This window comes from Lutjanus erythropterus, chromosome 18 (assembly GCF_056507025.1).
Source record: "Lutjanus erythropterus isolate fLutEry1 chromosome 18, fLutEry1.hap2, whole genome shotgun sequence".
NCBI classification, from domain to species: domain Eukaryota; kingdom Metazoa; phylum Chordata; class Actinopteri; order Lutjaniformes; family Lutjanidae; genus Lutjanus; species Lutjanus erythropterus.
In genome coordinates, this window is record NC_139334.1 from 13,535,499 (window position 1) to 13,555,957 (window position 20,459).

The 20,459-nt window shown below is 37.8% G+C and overlaps 1 protein-coding gene across 5 annotated transcripts in view; it reads left to right on the forward strand.

Moving 5' to 3' along the window:
- kidins220a (kinase D-interacting substrate 220a) overlaps positions 1-20,459 on the forward strand; it is a 68,902-nt gene that overhangs the window by 1,936 nt on the left and 46,507 nt on the right. For 4 of the 5 annotated variants that reach the window (XM_084741899.1, XM_084741901.1, XM_084741902.1 and 1 more), the window contains exons 2-19: positions 5,892-6,050; positions 8,216-8,314; positions 9,042-9,140; positions 11,362-11,460; positions 11,901-11,999; positions 12,159-12,257; positions 13,866-14,063; positions 14,192-14,290; positions 14,601-14,699; positions 15,450-15,548; positions 15,894-16,071; positions 16,181-16,345; positions 16,506-16,685; positions 17,205-17,370; positions 18,056-18,207; positions 19,251-19,351; positions 19,456-19,641; positions 19,837-19,977. In XM_084741899.1, the coding sequence (XP_084598025.1) occupies positions 5,919-6,050; positions 8,216-8,314; positions 9,042-9,140; positions 11,362-11,460; positions 11,901-11,999; positions 12,159-12,257; positions 13,866-14,063; positions 14,192-14,290; positions 14,601-14,699; positions 15,450-15,548; positions 15,894-16,071; positions 16,181-16,345; positions 16,506-16,685; positions 17,205-17,370; positions 18,056-18,207; positions 19,251-19,351; positions 19,456-19,641; positions 19,837-19,977 (2,391 nt within the window). In that variant the 5' untranslated portion in view covers positions 5,892-5,918. Of the gene's footprint in view, positions 1-3,003; positions 3,132-5,891; positions 6,051-8,215; positions 8,315-9,041; positions 9,141-11,361; positions 11,461-11,900; positions 12,000-12,158; positions 12,258-13,865; positions 14,064-14,191; positions 14,291-14,600; positions 14,700-15,449; positions 15,549-15,893; positions 16,072-16,180; positions 16,346-16,505; positions 16,686-17,204; positions 17,371-18,055; positions 18,208-19,250; positions 19,352-19,455; positions 19,642-19,836; positions 19,978-20,459 lie in introns of those variants that run through there. The other variant, XM_084741900.1, reaches the window with a different exon arrangement.

Genomic DNA, 20,459 nt, shown 5'->3' on the forward strand with positions numbered 1-20,459 from the left:
GGAAAAAGGTGTATTTTTAATTATTTTTGATTTTTGGGTGGACTGTCTTTTCAATGGCTATACTGGACATGTATTGCGGACATCTATAATTGAGTTCTTCCCAGTCAAATATAACATATCCACAATTAGATTCTTCTCATCCACAATTGTAATTTAAGGTAACCACAATGTCATTTTTACCATTCATGTATTTTGGGCTTTTAATTTCAGATATCCACAATTATACTTATGTTGTGTCTGAAACAGATTTTTTACTCTCATTTTGGATATCTACGATCCAGTTGTTATTAGTCATAATGTTAATTTTAGTTATTAAAAATGAAAGAATTTTAAGTATGAAAAAGCATTCCAACAGATGTCTTTGTGGATATCCACAATCACACTAGTATTCTGATTCTAGATATATGAAATTGCATTTTTGCTAGTCATAATGCCAATTGTGGATATCCTTAATGACATTTTTCTGGTCACGCTGTATTTTATTCAAAATTACATCATGGGTAGGGAAGGGAACTGGGAAGCAATTTCAGGTTGCGAACAGGTTCCAAATTGTCCAATCCATTAGAAACTGCATGTCTCCAAGCTTATTGGTTGCTTTTATTGATGCACATATGTTTTTCTGACAGTTGTGAATTGCAAAACAAAGAAATCAAAGTCATATCTAAAGAAAAGGTCATAATAGAGGACCTTTTTCTACTTTGTTTCTACACTGTGTTCAGACTCAGAGATAATAAAACACTTACATTGATGCTTGTTTGGGCCTGTGTTTTTTATACACAGAAAACTGATCAGGAATCAATAAGGAAATTGATAATGGCATTGGTATCAATAAAATTTTATCAATTCCCTTGCCTAGTCATGGGCATCTGCTTGGAATGCTTTTTCATTTAGGATAGCCTGAATTTAACTTTAACTGGATTATAGATATCTGAAATGGGATTTTCCCCCCTAGTAAGATGTTGCAGAATGTTAATCTGGATATCAAAAATGTAATTGTGGATATCAAAAATTAAAAGCCCAATACGAATGAAAGGTAAATAACAATTATCATTTGCCCTAGGAAGAATTATGAAATGTTCTTTTTGACTAGAAGAAATGGATGACAGATATCTGCAATACATCAATTCTAGATATTAAATGTTAACAGCGACTTGCCATAGATTCAGGCAGAAAACACACACAACACTGTTTGTCAGTTTCTCTCCAGCAGCTCATATACATAGGGATTTGTTCCAAGCTGAGGTTTACTCTTATATGGATAACCTTTTTAAAGTAAAACCAAGAACTGCCTCTGATCTGGATCATACTGGTCTTCCAGTTCCAGACTTTGGTATCAAGGGTTTCCAGACAACTCAGTAAACCTGTTTTTTTGGAGCAGACCCTGGTATGTGTTATGGAACTGACTCCTCAGCAGTTTCATACCCACATGACAAGCCACGAAGAGCTGACTGGTTAAATTTAGAGATCCTATCCAGTGTTGCCTCCCAAGTTCATGTTTGTGTGTGTTCATATAACAGCATAGCATAGCTGACAAGGTGTATATTCTAATTATCATGATTACATCAAGTGGTTTGTGTTTTTACATAAATACTGGACCGTACATGACCCAAGACTGAATAGATCTGGGTGTTTCTCTATTGAGATCAATAATATTGATGAGCAGTGAAACCAGACAAGATAATAATGTGGGATTTTTGGTTACACTAAATATTTCTGTTCCAGTTACTTTACTGTAATGTGATGAGGATTTTTGTGATTATTTGGTAGTTTCAGTGTGAAAGCTTGAAAAAAAAAAAACGGCAGATGCCTCTACCTATTACATTATCAAATTCACTTAATGACTAATTTCCTTTTTCAAAATTTGCTCTTGTGCATTGTCTTAGTCCTGTCAGTAAATGTATGCTATGAGCACTAAAACTCTATAGAGCTGAGATAATTAGTCAATTAATCCACAAGAAAGAAACTGAAAGAAATTTCATCAGCAACAGTTTTGATCATGCAAAAATGACAGAAAATCATAAGTTGCAGTTTCCATAAGGATGAATACTTTTGAGTACTTTTATTTTGGTTGTGGATAATTTGTCAAACAAAACAAGCCACTTGACATTGCCTACTTGATTTGAGGAAAATTGTAACATTTTTAATTTCCTGAGGAAAAATGTACAGTGAGTGGGTCATTATTGCAAAATAAACCCAGACAGGGTGATGAAGGACCTCAACATGATGTCTACATGGTCTTGAATCACCTTGAAGGGTGTTTATATTGCAAAAATGGGTTGCTCACTACGTTATCCCATTTATTACACAGCTACTTACTAAAATCTGCCAATAATTTGACATAAAGCATTGCATTCAAAAATGACTTAATTGCTTCAGTGAATCCCCAGAGACAATGATCAGGACTGCATCCGTAGCAACAGTCAATTATAACAGCAGTCTGTTATTCAGAAAAAAACAGACCAATGCCATAACTGGCCAGTCAGAACTGAGTATTTAACATACTCTGTAATACAATAGTATAGTAGTAAATTGAGAAACTATTTGTGAGAATCATCTATATTGAAAACAATTTTTAGTTGCAGCCCTACTATCAACTATTTATATGTAAGTATTTAGCCTTTTAATTTAAAATATTTTGATGTGTTGATGATTTACTCAATATTTTTCAGCCCATCAACTAGATATTTAAATATTACTACAGTGTCCCAGGATTAGTTCACCGTTTTAGCACTAACTGATGAGTTATTGAGTCATTTAAACACACTCAAGTGACAAGAGTGATAATCTTCCAGTGATGGCTCCTATTAAAACCAAATGTTACTTTTATTGCATAACTCTTAGAATTAAATCACACAAACTGGGCCAACATCTTAATTGTCTCTCCCCTTTCATCTGTATTAGTTGGTGCCAAGCCAGTGCACGTAATGAATGAAAATCTGGTCGTGTGTGTCTTTTGTGTTGGGAAGAGATGGGCGTAGTCCAACCCCCCTCATCTAATATTCAGCCTTGAGTGAAGGGGGGGGATGCTGAGCGTGAGCCCGGCAGTGCTTGTTGATACTGTGTGCGACTGAGTAAAGGATAAAGGTTGGTGTTGGATAGGCAAATAAATACAAGCTTCACCCTACACCAAGGTAAGAAGGTTCATCTGTTCACCTTTTAAGTGTTTTTCTAATAGACTACGTGTCACTCTTGTCAGTAGCTTTAATCATTTGTTTTGATGGCTTTTACTGTTTTTATTGGTGTTTTGTCTCTGCTGGGTTTTTCAGGGTGAGTGTTTTGTTAAAAGGATGTGTGTGAGCTCCCCTCTGATCATTGCTCAGCAGAGAGAGAGCTAAATGTTTACTGATTGGTTCTTGTGGGATGTAATCGTCCACCCATTGTGCTGAAAGACAAGGAGCTGAGGAGGGTGTGTCAACAGGCTCCTATTGCCTGTAACTGTAAACAAAGGATTTTTTTCATTTATGCGTGAACTGTCTGTTATGGGACAGAACAGCTGCCAGGTGATCCCTGACTGAAGAAACGGGGACAGACTTGAAAAAAGAAGGAATTTGTAGTTATTAATTGATCGGCCACTCTCAGTTCAACTCAAAACTGTTTTTGGGATTTTGTATTGAGAGCCCAACAGGCATGTGACATTTAAGCGTTTATTGACCTGAGCCTGAGCTGCTTGTCTCACAGATTACGCTGAAATATTGAGCAGCATGTTTGTTAGTCGTTGTGTGAAACCCATTGCCAAGGCAACTCACAATCAACGAATACAGCTCATTAATTCTGGCTTACTGTGGGCAGGAAGTAAGACTGACCATGATGGAGGAGCCCAACTTGATGAATCATTAATGAGTTTTTCATCGATTGGATGAGTCCCTACTACAGCTAAAACAGCCATGTTGGAGGCAGGTCTCTTTTGTCCAGTGAAGTAATATAATGTCTGGGAACTAAGCTTTGACATTTACAGTATATTATTTTTCCAAATCAGTCTTACTCAGTGCTGAATAGTTACGTTTATGATTTATGTTTCATTTATGAGTACTGTTGTTGAACTCCAGGGTAAAAATTGTTAAAATGACTCAGAGAGGAACATGTTAGTCCATGTCTGGGTTTAAAATGATTCTTATGGCGGAGCCTAATTATAGATAATCTCCCCAAACTGTGCCGTCTGCATTGATTAGTCAGATGCAGACAGATTGCCTAAGTGGTCTTGCTGCTATTCCCCATCAATGCAAAGCAGTTTCAGAGAAACAGAGTGCAACTGTGCACTTACTTTACTCTCAGATACTTTAAAATGCAGCACTTTTCTTGTTTAATGTTCACAAGAAGTTCCACAAAGTCCAGTTTAAGGCAGTGGAGGGAGGAGGGTAGAACTGAGGTTGGTCTTGATATAATTGGAGCACACAGTTGAGTGCACCAATTGTCCCAAATAAGGCATCATTACCTCAAAGGATCAAAGTTTAAAGACTGTTGTTTGTCTTCAGTGGTATTTGATGACTTGGTGGACTTTTGTAAGTAGAGCATTATGATTGCTCTGCCTTCATTATACTCAGCAGATAAATTTCAGTTCATGTTTTCAGCATGAGCAGGCAGATTGAACTAAATTGAACTGAACCAAGTGTCCCGGTTAGCTCTTGTGTAATGAGCATGTTCAGTGCATTGTCCTATTATAGCCATACTTTTTTTTGGCCAAATTACACTTTCTGACTATATGCTTTTGCTAATGAAGAAAAACAAACAAACAAAAAAAAACTTTGACACTGTCTGTAGTACAGGCAAGTGCACACTAGAACTAATTATTATTTTCTTTTTCATTTAATCTGGCAGATATTTCCATGATTAATTGATTAATTGTTTAGTCTATAAAATGTCAAAAAAAATTGTGAAAAATGCTAGTTTCAATTTCCCAGAGCCCAAAGTGGCGTCTTCATTTAGCTTCTTTTGTCAAACCAATAGTCTAAAACCCAAAGAGTTTTCATTTACTAGCATAAATGGCAAAGAGAAGCAGCAACTCGTTACATTTAAGAAACTGGAACCTGCAAACTTTTGACATGTTTGCTTGCAAACTGACTCTAACAATTAATCAGTTATCAAAATAGTTGGTGATAAATTGTCTTTCTATCCATTAATCGATTAACTGACTTATCTTTACAACCAAATTACACATGTAATGAAAATCTGCTTTTACTTTTAAAAGTTTTAAAAAAATAAATTCAAAAGTACAAGGTAGAAAATGTGTATGCCAATACAGCAAGTACACACACACAAACAAAGGCAAACCATACTAGTGATTAGTTAAATAAATCTACACTTATACAGCAGAATTTCCATGTTTTTCTTTTTTTAATAAGACTTGCCTTTTTTATTTATCTACAAACAACCTGCTCTTGCTTCTCACTATACTTAAATTATGAAAATAATTTATTTTTAATGTGTAGATGCATGTATATAGCTTTGTATTATCGGTGTACGTTTACTGGGAGTGACTAGGCCTTTGAGAGCTTTTGTTGGTGTTTGTGTGGGTGTTTCTATGTTGTTTTATTTTATGCACTGTCATTTCTATATATTTGCATTACGGAGCCCTTTGAAAACAAGAGATTTAAAATATGACCATCATTAATAATTGTTTGTTGTAATGTTTATAGTTGGGCAAAAAGATGCAGCTTCTGTTTTTTTCTTGTATGGCTGAGTTTGTGCGTGTGAGCTGGGCTTGGACAGTACTTGTTTATTCCCTACAGTAGCATCACTTCAAAGACATACCACACCCTCTTCCTGACATCCATTTAACCACTCTGCTTTTCTCTTTGCAGTGTTGTACATTTAGCTGTTACAGGCCAGATAGATACCACTGGTATATCTTTAGCCTTCTGTGAATGTTAATCTGATTCCTTCTCACTCTGCAGTGGTGTACAGGTGGTTAGCAGTCAGCCATGGATACCACCACCTCCCTGAAGATGACCTCTCTGGCCGTCCAGAGTCTGTTCGGCTATGTGGAAGAGGAGAACCTGGCTGCCATCAAAGCACATTTGGACAAATTCAAAGAGGTGGACAGCAGGAGTGATGTAAGTCAGCCATTAGTAAGACAGAGTGTGAAGTAATGACAGACTCTTTGAGATCATCTAACAAGTGTTTTGTGGGAAAAGGGACAACCGAATCTGTTGTGAGGCTGAAATGAAACAATACTGTTGAAACTGATTGTAAACCCATTTGCAAAGAGTAGACACAGTACTTGTTATTGTTTTTGTCTTATAGAGGTTTCATATTTTCCTTTAGTTTGACCATGTATGAGATATAGCGCTTATAAAAAGTCTCTTTTGTGAAAACTATCATATTTCATTTTCATGATTAATTGAAATCACTTTATAATGAGATCTGATCTCACTTTGATTTTTAATGGTGTTTTTCTGTTAATCAGTGTCAGAACAGTCAAAACAAATCCCATTTGATTTAAAGATATAAAAGAATCAAGCATGAAATGTAAGGGGAATAAATACTTTAAAAAAAAGCACTAAGTATTCATAGAAAAACTTATAGGGTTATATGGAAAGCCAAGACTATCTCTACACTACCTGTGCAGTAAAGTTCATGCAGTGAACATATTAGATTATTGTTTCACAAGTTAAAGGATAGTGCTGATGGTATGATATGTTGCCAACAAGTCCAAAGACTAAAACCTACAAGGAACTGATCCTAACTCCCAAGTATTTTTTGTGTAGCCAGAGTTTGATATGGCCTTTTTTTCTCTGTGCCATAAAGCTCCATTTTCAAAACCACATTACTGAGCCACACCGTTACACTGGGTGACCCGTACACAATGACCACATGCACTGTCGTTTATTTTAATGTCAGTCCCACATAAACTGTCTTGCAGCTGTAAATACTCACCAGTGAACCACATCTATGTCTCAAAATTGTCCCCAGCTAGTGCATTATTTTCTTCGGTCTGAATAAGAAAAACTAGAGGATTTAAGGTGGTTAAGGGAATTATTTACATACTTATTTAGTATAGTGGAAATGTTTTTCATTGATCACTGTTTTAGTGATAAACTGCTTATATTTCCTTTCACTGAAATTGTAGTGTCCTCGAAGGTTATGAAAAGAATGAGCCAATGAGAGTCAGCAGTGAAACTTTGTGTTCCTCAGGTTACATTGTGTAATCTACTCAGATGACAAGAAACAACTGCTGGTGATAGAGAAAGGGAAGTCATGCAGTGCCCTCTTGAGTAGGCCCTTGGTGAAGGAAAAAATAGTGTAACAGTCTAATTACTTTGTATTCATGTAATAAATATACACATGTCAATTAGATTGTAATCTGCATGAGAAATAAAGAAAACCAAAACAAGTCGGCCTTAGTAATCACATGCTAATAGTGACCCTGACAGATGTGATCTCTGTAAGAGGTTTCCAGTCTCTACTTTTTATTTGGATGTCTTGTCAGTGTTGATGGTAAATGTAGTCAGTCGAAGCAATAATTTCCTCAGTGTAAGTTACATTGCCTGCTGCTGAAAGCTGAGCTCTCCTGCTGGAAAATCTGTAGTTCTGTCTACATCTAGTGATGTCACTGAATATTATGTTTTGGCCAACAAAGTAATAGCATAAATAATCACGAACAGCCTATTATATCCTTTATAATGATACAAGCTTAAAAAATTTTATGATAATCAAGCTCGTACACAATGCATTCTGGTACATGTAGGCACTGTCGGCATGGCGAGTAGCGGAACTCAGCTTTCTTGGTCAATATATTACTTACTGAAGAATTTATTGCTTCAACTGACTACATTTGCCATCAACACTGACTGGACATCCACATAAAAAGTGGTGAATTTTCCCTTTGAAGATTTGTGTCTTCACTAACAACTAATGAGCTTGGGGCTGAGAGCCACAGATGGGCTGGAGAAATCGGAAAATACTGAGAGACTGTTGGTTTTGATCTATACATGAGATTTGTTAATAGTGAGAAAAATGTAGAATAACACCATCTTTGTCCTTTAACCTGAAGACTAGAAAAGCCAAATGAGTATGCCAAATTGCATTAAGTGATCTTTTATCAGGTTGTTTTACAGTATAGGATTAGAGTTAAATCATCAAATAGTATCACTGCCTGCCATTTTTTTTCCCAGTGAGTTCTCGGAGGGTTAGAGAGAAAACAGTATAATTAATTGGCTTGTTGGTGTAGTAAAATCTGTATCACAGTTTCCGTTCCTTTCGTCTCTCCTTGTTCCAGAATGGACAGACTCCCCTGATGGTGGCGGCGGAGCAGGGCAATCTGGAGATAGTACAAGAGCTCATTAGGAGAGGAGCCAATGTTAACTTGGACGATGTTGTAAGCATGCACACGCACACACATAACCTCACAAAGTGCCTAATGTGAACACCCCCCTCATGCACAGGTACACGTGGCATTATAACAGATGACACTAGAGTCCAGGCACAGGTGAAAAACAGTGCGGTCATTGTAACCACACCATCCACTTTGCAAAGAAGACGTTGCTGAACCAGTGGCCTTTATGTTCCATCTTGCTGAACTCACCACACTTGGGCTTAGTCCATAGCTATTATGAGCCATAATGATGACTTATTACATACTTTTACCTTCGCTCCTTTGACTAAATGACAGGATCCACTTGCTGGCCAACACCCTGTGCCTCCAGAAGCCGGCCCCCACATACGCACACACTCACGCATGCATATTCCCTCCCACTTAGACACATGCATGCACACACACTACACCTCTCATTAACATCTCACGTACATGTAACCTGCTATTACACATGGCACACTCAAACCTGTGTTCACTCTCGCACTCTGGTAGAAGAAGACAGGAGAAGTGTTACATACTGTAGCTACTGTCATCTTTCACATTTTACTCTCGGACACCCCTGTATGTCCATGCGACACCGTGTTCCCATGAGCACCTGGTATGACCAGCTGGTAGGTCCAGTGCTTGACAGTTCTAAGGGCATCCCACATAGAGTTCTGACAGACGTTTGTCCAACTGGATATGGAGTCTGATGGGGGTTCCCAGGGTAACAGGTTGTCTCTGTGTGCAGGACTGCTGGACGGCGTTGATCTCAGCAGCTAAAGAGGGCCACATTGAGGTGGTGAGGGAGCTGCTGGAGAACAATGCTAACCTGGAACATCGAGACATGGTGAGAATTAGAGTTGTCACAGAATTTTAAACTAAGATAATATACTAGTATAAAGAACAGTACTCAATCTATGAAACTATATTGTATGTGTACTCTCTTTTGCTTGTGTTACTCTTACTGTCATATTTTGTCAGTGTTCTTAACTACTGAATTTATTCATTGTTGTCTCAATGTATTTAGTGCTTGTTTGTTTTCAGTCTCTTTAAAATTATGTTTATATAGGTTGTTGGTAATCTGTTGTTGTCTCAAATACTGTTCAGTGGTTGTTTGTTTATAGTTGTTTAAATTACCGTTTGTAGTAGTTGTCTATCTATGTTTGTTTTATTGTTAGTTTCCATATTTGTGTTAGTGTTGTATCTTGTGTTTTACCCCTTGTTAGCCTGACCAGGGACAAGGACTGCAAATTAGCTACGGCTAGAAGTCCTGTGTACATTGCATCAGTTGCATCTTTTGCTCTAATGTACAAATGCTTATATTTAATGGCCCTGCCAAATAAATAGAATAATAATCATCAAAAGAACACACACAGTATTGGTACAGGAAATGCTACTCAACATCATCTGATTTTGCTGCAAGTCAAATTTCAAGCTGAACAATAAAGACTGAACTGTACTGAGGTCTTTAAAATGAGGCCAAGTGAACTACCAGGCCGCTGTGAAAATATAAAGTTACTGGAAGGTTTTAATTCAGTTAACATCTGCTCTTAACACAGTTTCTGTGTTTTATGTATGAAAAAATGTAATCATAACATGATGTTATCCAAAACTGCAAACTGTACGATAATAATGATATTATGATGTCTAGGAAGCAGTATGGTTATCAGTTTTAAGAAAAACAAATTGTAAAAGAAAAAACCACCCTGATAGCTTAGTGGATGAGATGCGTGCCTTGTAATCACAGCAATCTCAGTTTGATTCAAGACACCTTTGTTGCGTGTCAATCCCTGTGTTGTCACTCTTTATTTGCTCTATATCTGTACAATCTATTTTCAAAAATATGTCTTAAATGCTAAGATCAACATCATACGCAAAAGCATGAAAGCAAGAAATAAAGTGGAGTTCATGTCTTTTGGTTCTATTGCAGTCACTATGTAGCGATCAATATCATGAGCAAAATGAAATGACAACTTATGATTATAGGAAAAAGATACAATAGCTAAACAACATGGAACAGTAAGATATGTGTCAAACTTCTAAATATATTTGAAACACTAAACTAAAACTTGTACTGTAAGTTGACTCTTGATGTCTAGCCCTTATACTGTACCATCAAAATGTGCGAAGTTATGTTTTCTTTATTGTATGTACAGTCCATTAATGGTTTTTATAGCATGTGATAACCCTAGTGCTGGTTGAACAGTATGATCCATTAGCCTTGAAATGGACATAAATGAAATTACTTTATGTGCAATGGCTCCTCTCTCTAGTAGTAATCCTGTTTACTGAGCTCTGGTTGTCTCTGCATGGGGCAGTGATATGATTTAGTCTTGAGATCCGGACTGGACAGAGGCAGATGGTTGTCTGCAGGCTTGCCGTGGAAACTATTCTGTATATTCAGGAGCAGGCTAATGGCAGCATGCAGATGAGATACACATATTAATTACCTGGGGCTGAGTGTGTTCTGTATTAGTTGTAGATGCCCCAGCTCATAAGGTAATGTTTATTTCCAACAGCCAGAAATGCTGAAATGTTATCCTGATGAACAGTAACTCTCAGCAGGTAGTGTCAAGTGAGCTATTAAATTTCTATATTGGAATTCAAAGATGGTACTTTTTAAAAATGTCTTCACTATTTTATCATGTAGGATGAGACATTTGATTTGATTTCAAAATCCTCTGCCTCTGTGACTTTATGGAAGTGACTCAGGACATCAACTGACTCACTGGCGTGCGGGACGTGTCTAAGCTGCACAGGACAGTTCACAGCCAGTCATCACAGTGGGATTATAATAAATCACACTGTGTGATACTGTTCACTCACTGGAAAGTGTGTCACACCAGCTGTAAATAGCACATTTTCCTACTACAAAAAACTGCTTAGATTTTACCTGCTCTGTAAGGCTTGAATTTAATACTCTGGTTGCCCGCACGACTTACTGTGATGAAATAATACTCATAATTATATGTCCAGAACATTACACATACAGTAAATCTTTTCTTATCTTCTTTCCTATCCTCATATTTTTCCTGTTTAACTCATCTGTACATATGTATCCTACTCAGGGAGGTTGGACTGCTCTCATGTGGGCAGCCTATAAAGGTCGTACAGATGTGGCCCAGCTGCTCTTGGACAAAGGCGCTAACCCCAACATCACTGGTCAGGTACTGAGACTGGACATACTTTGTACCATCATAGCATCACTGGCTTCTGTTGTTCCTTTGTATCAGCCTTGAAAATTACACAGATAAAAGGTATGTTTAGATTATATGAGCAATACAATTCCATCTGTTTAACAGGAAAAGATAATACTACTCTGTTCAAACTGAATCTAAGCTCAGAAAGTAGTAGCTGAATTTGCTCTGTGTAAATCTAATGATATAAACATTAGTTGTAAATGTCAGAAAACATAACTTCAGAGTAACAAAATTGTGAACATGACCACAGCTCTGCTCTTCACCTGCACAGTGTGCAATGCCTCCCCCATCATCTGCTGTTTCAGTCATGTGAAGTGGCTTAAAGTGTTAGTATGACCACAGGCCTGCATGACACTGATCATTAGTTACTGTCAGCATGACTTCACCCCTGTTCTCTGCCCCAACAGTACAGCGTCTACCCCATTATCTGGGCGGCAGGTCGGGGCCATGCTGAGATTGTCCATCTCCTGCTGCAGCACGGAGCCAAGGTCAACTGCTCCGACAAGGTAACTACATACTGACAGATGTTCGTCATTTACTTGTTTTTAATCACACAGAAGATGGAGTTAGTGGTACAAGCCTAAAAGATTTTACTATCCCTGGATGTAATTATATACATGGCCTGGCTTGTTGACTCACGTTGTATTTCCGTCTCTTCTTCTTAGTATGGTACCACTCCTTTGATCTGGGCAGCAAGGAAAGGCCACTATGACAGTGTGATGCACCTTCTGGCCAACGGAGCTGATGTGGACCAAGAAGGAGCGGTGGGTGGATTGTAGATTTTCTGTGAATGGTTCTTTATTATTTGTCATGGCATTCAGTAAATATCCAACACTAGCATGCTTGCATCAAAGACTTCTTAAAATTTGATTGTGCAAAGCCTGTATTAGCCCTTTTACACACTATGCACTTTCTGTTGCCATCCACGTGACTAGTAAATTATTTTAATTACTAGTCAAGCTGCAAATAAGTAGAATTTCAGTTTACAATTATAGTTTACGTAATAATAGATTAGACAATATTGAACATTTCAATTTCATGTACTGGAATAAAATTTTATTATAATAATTGGACTGTTTTTTAAGCCAGGCATGCAACCCTAATCCTAACCCTTTTGGCAAAAGGTGACATTTTGAATCCATAATAATGCACCTATGTGACTCTTGCAGGGGAAGGAAGTTTTCTCCTGCTTTTGTATAACACCTAGCTTGTTGCTTCATTACAGGATGCAAGCATAACATACATTTGTTATATATTAAATACTTAATCCTTTATTTTGTCCAGTCTTAATTCTGTTTGATTGTGACCAGCACCAAAGTAATCCTAAAAATCTAATCCTTAGTGTCGCCCTGACTCTTTCTACCTCCTCTCCTGTCTTTCTCCAGTTATACTACCAAAAATAAAGGCACAAAAATACTAAAAAAAAAAGAGTTAGAGCCAAAAAAAGAGAGTAAATGAGAATTTAGTAGTTTATTTAAATGTCTGTCTCTGCTCACACATCCTTCTTACCTTTTTCACCCCTAAACAGTTTGTATTACTGTTATTCAAATAATAAAATAGTGATTATATATCATATATACATTTAATGATCTGTATAAGTTTAGTCACACAGATCTACATACATATCTAGATTATAATTGCAGCTTTTATTGCCAGGGTTTTTAGATATGTATGGAAAGTTGAAAGTCTGCAAAGTCTGGAACAGTAATTATTTTATTTTTGCAGTGACTTTTATATGGATGTGCACCCACAATTATTTGACACAGTATGGTGTTTAGCAGTGTTTCCTAAACACCTTTAATATTTGGTCGGTTTTCTGAGCAGGTAGCTCAACAGCCGAACAAGTCTAATTTTGTTTTGGGTTCATCGTGGGTGCCATGAAACACAAAGCAGCCTACTCTCTCCAGTGTGGTTTTCACACAATCAAGATTTAATGCTGCCGAGTGCCACAAACGCATTAGTAAACTGCAATATTAAATAATTGATTGCATCTATGACGCAGCACATCTGTGCTCCTTCGAGTCATGTTGCATCTGTGCTGACACAAACTGAACGATATGATAGTTTGATATGTAGCATCAATAATTGGATGGAACTGTAGTAGCTAATGTTTCAGAGCAATTAATTTGTTTGTAATTAAGAGACTCAAGTGCCTGGAAACATATATGAGTTATTGGGCTTGCTAAACAATATGTCAATTATAAATTGTCAGTGAGCCTGTTGTGTCTTTCAGAGCTGTTGAAATAACCTCATTACATTTGGGAAATAAAGTTTGTTAATCCTCAACAGTAAACTGTTTAAACTGTATCTTGAAGTGTTAGGGTTAGGGTTAAATTTGTACATTTAAATTCCTTCTTTCTGTGTTTTTTCAGAACTCAATGACAGCTCTGATTGTGGCAGTGAAAGGTGGATATACGAAGGTTGTTAAGGAGCTGCTGAAGAGGAACCCAAATGTCAACATGACAGACAAGGATGGCAACACGGCCCTGGCTATTGCTGCCAAGGAGGGACACACTGAGATTGTGCAGGACCTGCTGGACGCCGGCACCTACGTCAACATTCCAGACAGGGTGAGAACAACCTACAGCCACATTATAAGCTTTCTGTTTGAAGATGAAGAGGCAGATGGTTGATATAAAATACAACTGATGTTTCCGTCTGTTTTTCCTTTCTGTCTCTCGTTCACATTTTCTCTCAGAGTGGGGAGACAATGCTGATTGGAGCAGTGAGAGGAGGTCATGTGGAGATTGTCCGGGCTCTGCTGAACAAATACGCAGATATTGACGTCAGAGGCCAGGTAGAAGCTCCTCTCTCACTATCTTTGCTGCCTCATTGATATTTAAAAGCAGGCGGGAGGTCTTCTTGTGTTCTCTAGCTCTGTTGTTTTTTGATTAAGTGAAGTTTAATCCATGGGTTAGAATTACACAAACATATTCAAGTATTATTGCTATATAAACAAACACACCATGATGCCCTTTGTGTATGCTGTGCACAATACAAAATGATACATTGCGTTCTCAGCTATGCACACTAATCCATACAACTTTTTGCATTTGATTTTCTCAAGATAAACAAGCTAGTATTTGCCTTTGTCCTTTCCACATCAGGATGGAAAGACTGCCCTCTACTGGGCAGTGGAGAAAGGCAATGCCACAATGGTGAGAGACATCCTGCAGTGTAACCCCGACACCGAGAGCTGCACTAAGGTATGTAGTAAAAGTAAAAGAGTGAAATGCACTCTCTCGGTGTTAAAGTTTCTTCTTAGTTAGCATTATGTTTTCTCTGTATTTTTCCTGATTTTTCATACACTGAGTTTAAAATCTAAAAATTTCCAGTAACATTTTATAAAAACTATCATTAATAAATTGTAAATTGATAGTTAATCAAACTTAGTTAATAGTTATTTTACCATCAACAAACAATGAAATTTGAATAAATAATACTTACTAAGTATTAGTTATGCTATAATATATTATTTTATCTTTAGTTTGTGTGATATAGAATATATATATATATATATATATATATATATATATATATATATATATATATATATATATATACATATATATGTATATGTCAGTTATGGCTCTATTAATAGTTAGAAAATATTAAAAATGATAATTAATTGTTCATTGAAATGTGTTACATTACTGTTGATTAATGGTGGTTATTATAAAGTTTTACTATATTTCCATTCCCTATATTAGACAAAAGTAGTAAATATAGAAAAAATAATAGCAGAGATCTCCTGTTTCTAAAAATTCTGTAAAAATACAGAGCCTGTCTTAGACTATCCTTTTTTCTGAAAAATTGTCCTGTGTAGGCGGTGGTATCTTTTTCACTTGTGGAGTGTTGCTGAATTGTACATTTAAATGTCCACTGCAGCAGACTTTTCTGTTCTAAGTACATTTCTGAATGATATTGATGAAATGTTGTGTATCTTTGTGTTTTAGGAGGGAGAGACTCCACTCATCAAAGCAACAAAAATGAGGAACATAGAGATCGTGGAACTGCTTCTGGATAAAGGAGCCAAGGTGTCTGCACTGGACAAGGTACTTTTTAAAACACACTTGCACATTACATTCACCTGACAGTAAGGACAGTAAGGAACAGAAAACAAAAAAGAACAAAATTTGAGGTCATGGGATGTTCAGTGAATCAAAGCAAAATTGCCTAATTTAAAACAAACCGTTGCACATGGTACATGGGTCCTTATTCACTGATGCCATGGTATAACTTGCTTATAAGACCTTAATTGCTTCCTGAGTTCTGAGGTCTTTTTGATTAGAACCTTTTATCTTTTTCCACCTGCACTCAAAACTGTTGTTGTAGCAGTGCTTTTCTAGGGTCATTTAGTGTAGTGATCTTTCTTTTTTCTTGTGTTTTCACTCACTCAGAAAGGAGACACACCGCTCCACGTTGCCATCCGAGGGCGAAGCAGAAAGTTGGCTGAGCTGCTGCTGAGGAACCCTAAAGATGGCCGCCTGCTTTACCGCCCCAACAAAGCTGGAGAGACACCATACAACATTGACTGCACTCACCAGAAAAGCATCCTTACGCAGATATTTGGAGCCAGTATGACTGATTTCTTCATTTCATTCTGAATGAATTGTGTGACAGAACAAGATCATAGCTGCACTGCTCATCTTTTTTTCACTTTCCATTTCTCTCTTTTTTCTCTTAGAGCACCTCTCTCCCTCTGAGTCTGATGGAGACATGTTGGGTTATGACCTGTATAGCAGTGCTCTAGCAGATATCCTTAGCGAGCCCACCATGCAGCCACCCATCTGTGTTGGACTGTATGCTCAGTGGGGCAGCGGAAAGTCTTTCCTTCTTAAGAAACTGGAGGGTAAGTAATCTCATAGCATTAAAAACGGTCTCATAGAAATTGTGGAAATTTGCTTGATTTTTAAAGTGTCCTATATTTAATCTCCCTGTATCCTTAATTGAAACACCTGACATGAGATTCTTTTTCTTTTGACTACTTTTTCTTTCCTCTTGTCCCACAGATGAGATGAAGACTTTCGCAGGCCAGCAGATAGAGCCATTGTTCCAGTTCTCTTGGCTGGTGGTGTTCCTCACTCTGCTACTCTGCGGCTCAGTGGCTGTGGTTCTGGGCTTTACCGTTGATCCAAGGCTGGCAATTGCCGTCTCCCTCAGCCTCCTCGCCCTGCTCTATATCTTTTTTGGTGAGGAGACAGATGTGGTGCTAGTAATGCAAAAGTGTTGCAGTGCACTTATGACTGTCAAAAATTCTGTTTTAATTTGACCTGCTCCACAAGGAGAGCAAATGGTCGAATCACATAATGTCATTTTTAAAATTTATTTATGAAGTTTAAAGTTACAGTGACAGTGCACATTAATAAACATTTCTGTAAATGTGCCAGTTTAGCCATCATGGCTAATTTTTTACTGTAGTCCTTGGCAGGTGTAGTGACAGTGACAAAGACACATAAAATACTACACCATAATACTACACATGTAGCACCAGAGTACCTCGAGAACACATAAGGTGCTTAAAATAAGAACATTAAAACAACAGAAATAAAATATGAAATAAAGCACACTTCAGGCCATTTGAGTATGTATTATGTTTTTAAGGACCGCAAATAGAGTTCAAAACAGATTACATAGGAAAGCTTATGTATATATTTACTCACAGCTATTACCACCTATACTAATAGTAATAATAATCTGCTACTTTGCAGTGTTGGTGTACTTTGGAAGTCGGCGTGAGAGAGAGAGCTGGAACTGGGCGTGGGTCATCAGCACCCGGCTGGCTCGCCAGGTCGGTTACCTGGAGCTGCTGCTCAAACTGATGTTTGTCAACCCCCCTGAACTTCCTGAGCAGACCACCCGAGCACTGCCTGTCAGGTGACAGTCACACACACACACACATGCACACTCACAGACAGTGGTTTCTGTCTGTTCTCCAGTTCAAAAAAACAAACAAACATGCAAACACTGACAATTGAAGTCCCACACTGCATTTATTATGTGTTGTAAAACTCAATGGGTGGTTTAGTACCATTAACTTATATTTAAATTATTGTAACATTGATAAAATAAATACTTCAGTCCCAGTTCTATCTGCAGTTGTACTGTGTAACTGACCAAATCAAATAAGGATACACCATCAATATTGGGGCAGATAATGGGGAATTTGTGTTATTGTGTATTTTTCCGATAATGAAATTATAGCTGATACATATCAGCTCTATAAGAGCCGAAATAGTTTCTTGACACATTTAAAGAGTCAGAATTCTTCTTTGTTTTAGTTGTTATAAACACTACTAGACAGTTACACTTGGTTGGTTAGAGCTATGGAATATTAAATCATCCATATTTACTCAGTACATCATAGCCTTCCTTACCCTCAGGTCTACATAAATTACAGATATATGAACCTCTGAACACAAAAATGTGAAATTATCAGTTATCTTTTCGGGATTGGCCATGAGAAGCAGATAATTATGTGCTATCAGTATGGAGTGACAAAAATCCATGTTGTGCTTCCCTGGAATCAGAGCATCATTTCTCTTTCTCACATGTCACACAGGTTCTTGTTCACGGATTATAATCGTTTGTCCAGTGTTGGAGGGGAGACCTCCATGGCTGAGATGATTGCCACGCTCTCAGATGCCTGTGAGAGGGAGTTTGGCTTCATGGCCACCAGGCTCTTCAGGGTTTTCAAGAACGACGAGGTTCAAGGTGACATCACTGTCTCTGCTTTAGATGTCAGTTGTGTAATGAGCTTTCAACCAGCAAATAGAGTCACAGTCAGACCTGTAACTGATATAAAAAGAATCCTGCATTTGCAATTACCAGCTTGCAGTATTATGGCTAACTTATTCTCGTTAATGTGATATCTTATTAGAATTTAGAGGTCACGGTTCAAGTTCACTTTGACCTCACAAAAGAGGTTTTTTGCCATAATGCAACAATCCATGCACTGATTGTGACAAAATTTCACACAAATGTCTAATGGGATAAAATGATGAAGTGATGGCATTTTATATCCAAAAGATCAACGTCACTGTGACATCTTAATGTTCTGCAAAAAAACTTTTCTGGCTTTTTATTCAATGCCATAACTCAGGAACAGAAGGAGAGATCATAACCATATTTCACAATTGGTCAGATACTGAATTTGAGACACTAATCACGGGTGCCCATCTTTAATCTGTGCTTATCTTCTGCGCGGCTGAGTTGAAGATATGTGTGAAGCATCCACCTTTTATAATTCATGCTGTAGCTTCTTTGCAGCAACATCCATACCTGCAACCGTGTAGTTTGTCATTGTGTCATGTGACAAAGCTCTTTACCAGTTCTCTCTACTTCTCTGTAAAAAATACAGAGAATGTTAAGTGCAACTGGTTGGTGGAGGCATGCACTCATAAGGTCATAATTTTAGTTGTAGACTGTAAAACAAAAATGTGAAGAAGTGGAATTTACCCCTGTTTAATTACACAGTAAACCAAGTCCCCTCAACCATGTTTCATATTATTGGTATATACTTGCATCACTGCAAACTTAGATTGAGAAAATATTAAAAGAATGACTCTTAAAAGTGTAATGGAGCTCTTGTAAGTATAACTAGTGTTAAAATTAACTGTATGGGCAGCCTCTTCCCTATTACTTTATTATTATATCTCTATTACTGTACATACTTTGTCAGACGATCTTAATATGTGACGCTTGTGCTATTTTTTAAAGTGTTCACATTCTCATCAACACCTCCTCTAATACTTCAGGTAAAAAGTGGAAGAAAACATGTTGTGTTCCCTCATTCATGCTGTTTGCCTTGACGCTGGGATGCCTGATTACTGGTATGGCCCTGTTGGCCATCTTTAAGGTAGGTTAGAGAATGAATGGGGACCCTGCATTTGAACAGCATGTGTTCTAACCACTAGGTCACTTGACACCCCAGTAATCAGTGTCAATGCTTTTATTTCTCAGGTGGACTCTAATAACCTGACAGTTAATGCAGTGCTGATCGCCATGGCCACTGTGGTTGGCCTAGCCTTACTGCTCAACTGCAGGACCTGGTGGCAGGTGGCCGACTCTGTCCTGAATTCCCAGAGGAAACGACTGCACAGTGCTGCCAACAACTTGCATAAACTCAAGAGTGAAGGATTTATGAAGGTAGACTAATACACTTAGTTACAAGTGGAAAGCCTTGAAAGCCACGGACATCCTGTTGTCATTGCTGAAGGGGCTTTCCATTTGCTTATGAAGTAATGGAACTGCAGTTCCTAATCCAATCAATTTCCTTTACCACATAAACATTGATAATTAAATTGTTTTGAGACATTTATTTTGTTTACTTTCTCACACCAGGTTCTGAAGCATGAAGTGGAGCTAATGTCAAAAATGGCCAAAACCATTGATGGCTTTACCCAGAACCAGACACGCATGGCTGTCATCATCGACGGACTGGACGCCTGTGAGCAGGACAAAGTGCTGCAGATGCTGGACACGGTGTGTGTTTGCATGTGATTCTGTGCGTGGGAGCATAAATGATGAGTCCTCTTGATTAATAACAAGATAATATGAAGGAATACAGGAAAACATCTGTCACTCAAGCAAATTTGAGTCAGACTGTTGCAGAGTAGCTGTCATGTGGTCTTAACTTTCAATGGGTCTTTCACCTGAGCATACAGACCCCACACATCTCCTGTACCAGCAGCCTCCCTGGTGTTCCCAGCTGCCTTAGCTTGCCTCCAAGTTTAGATTATTCTACCCAGCTGCTGTAATAGAATTTCCTTAGCCAAATGTTATTATTTGGTGAAGTAATCCCAGAGAAGATGGCAACCTCCTGTGTGCTAATGTAATCTTCTCATCTCTGCAAGCACCTCCCAGTCACTTTGAATCCATCTTCTGTTCAGAAAGATTCACAGCACTCTGAAATCCATTTTTTGTAGGTTACACTAATGACCAAAATCTTTTTTTCTTCAGTCTGT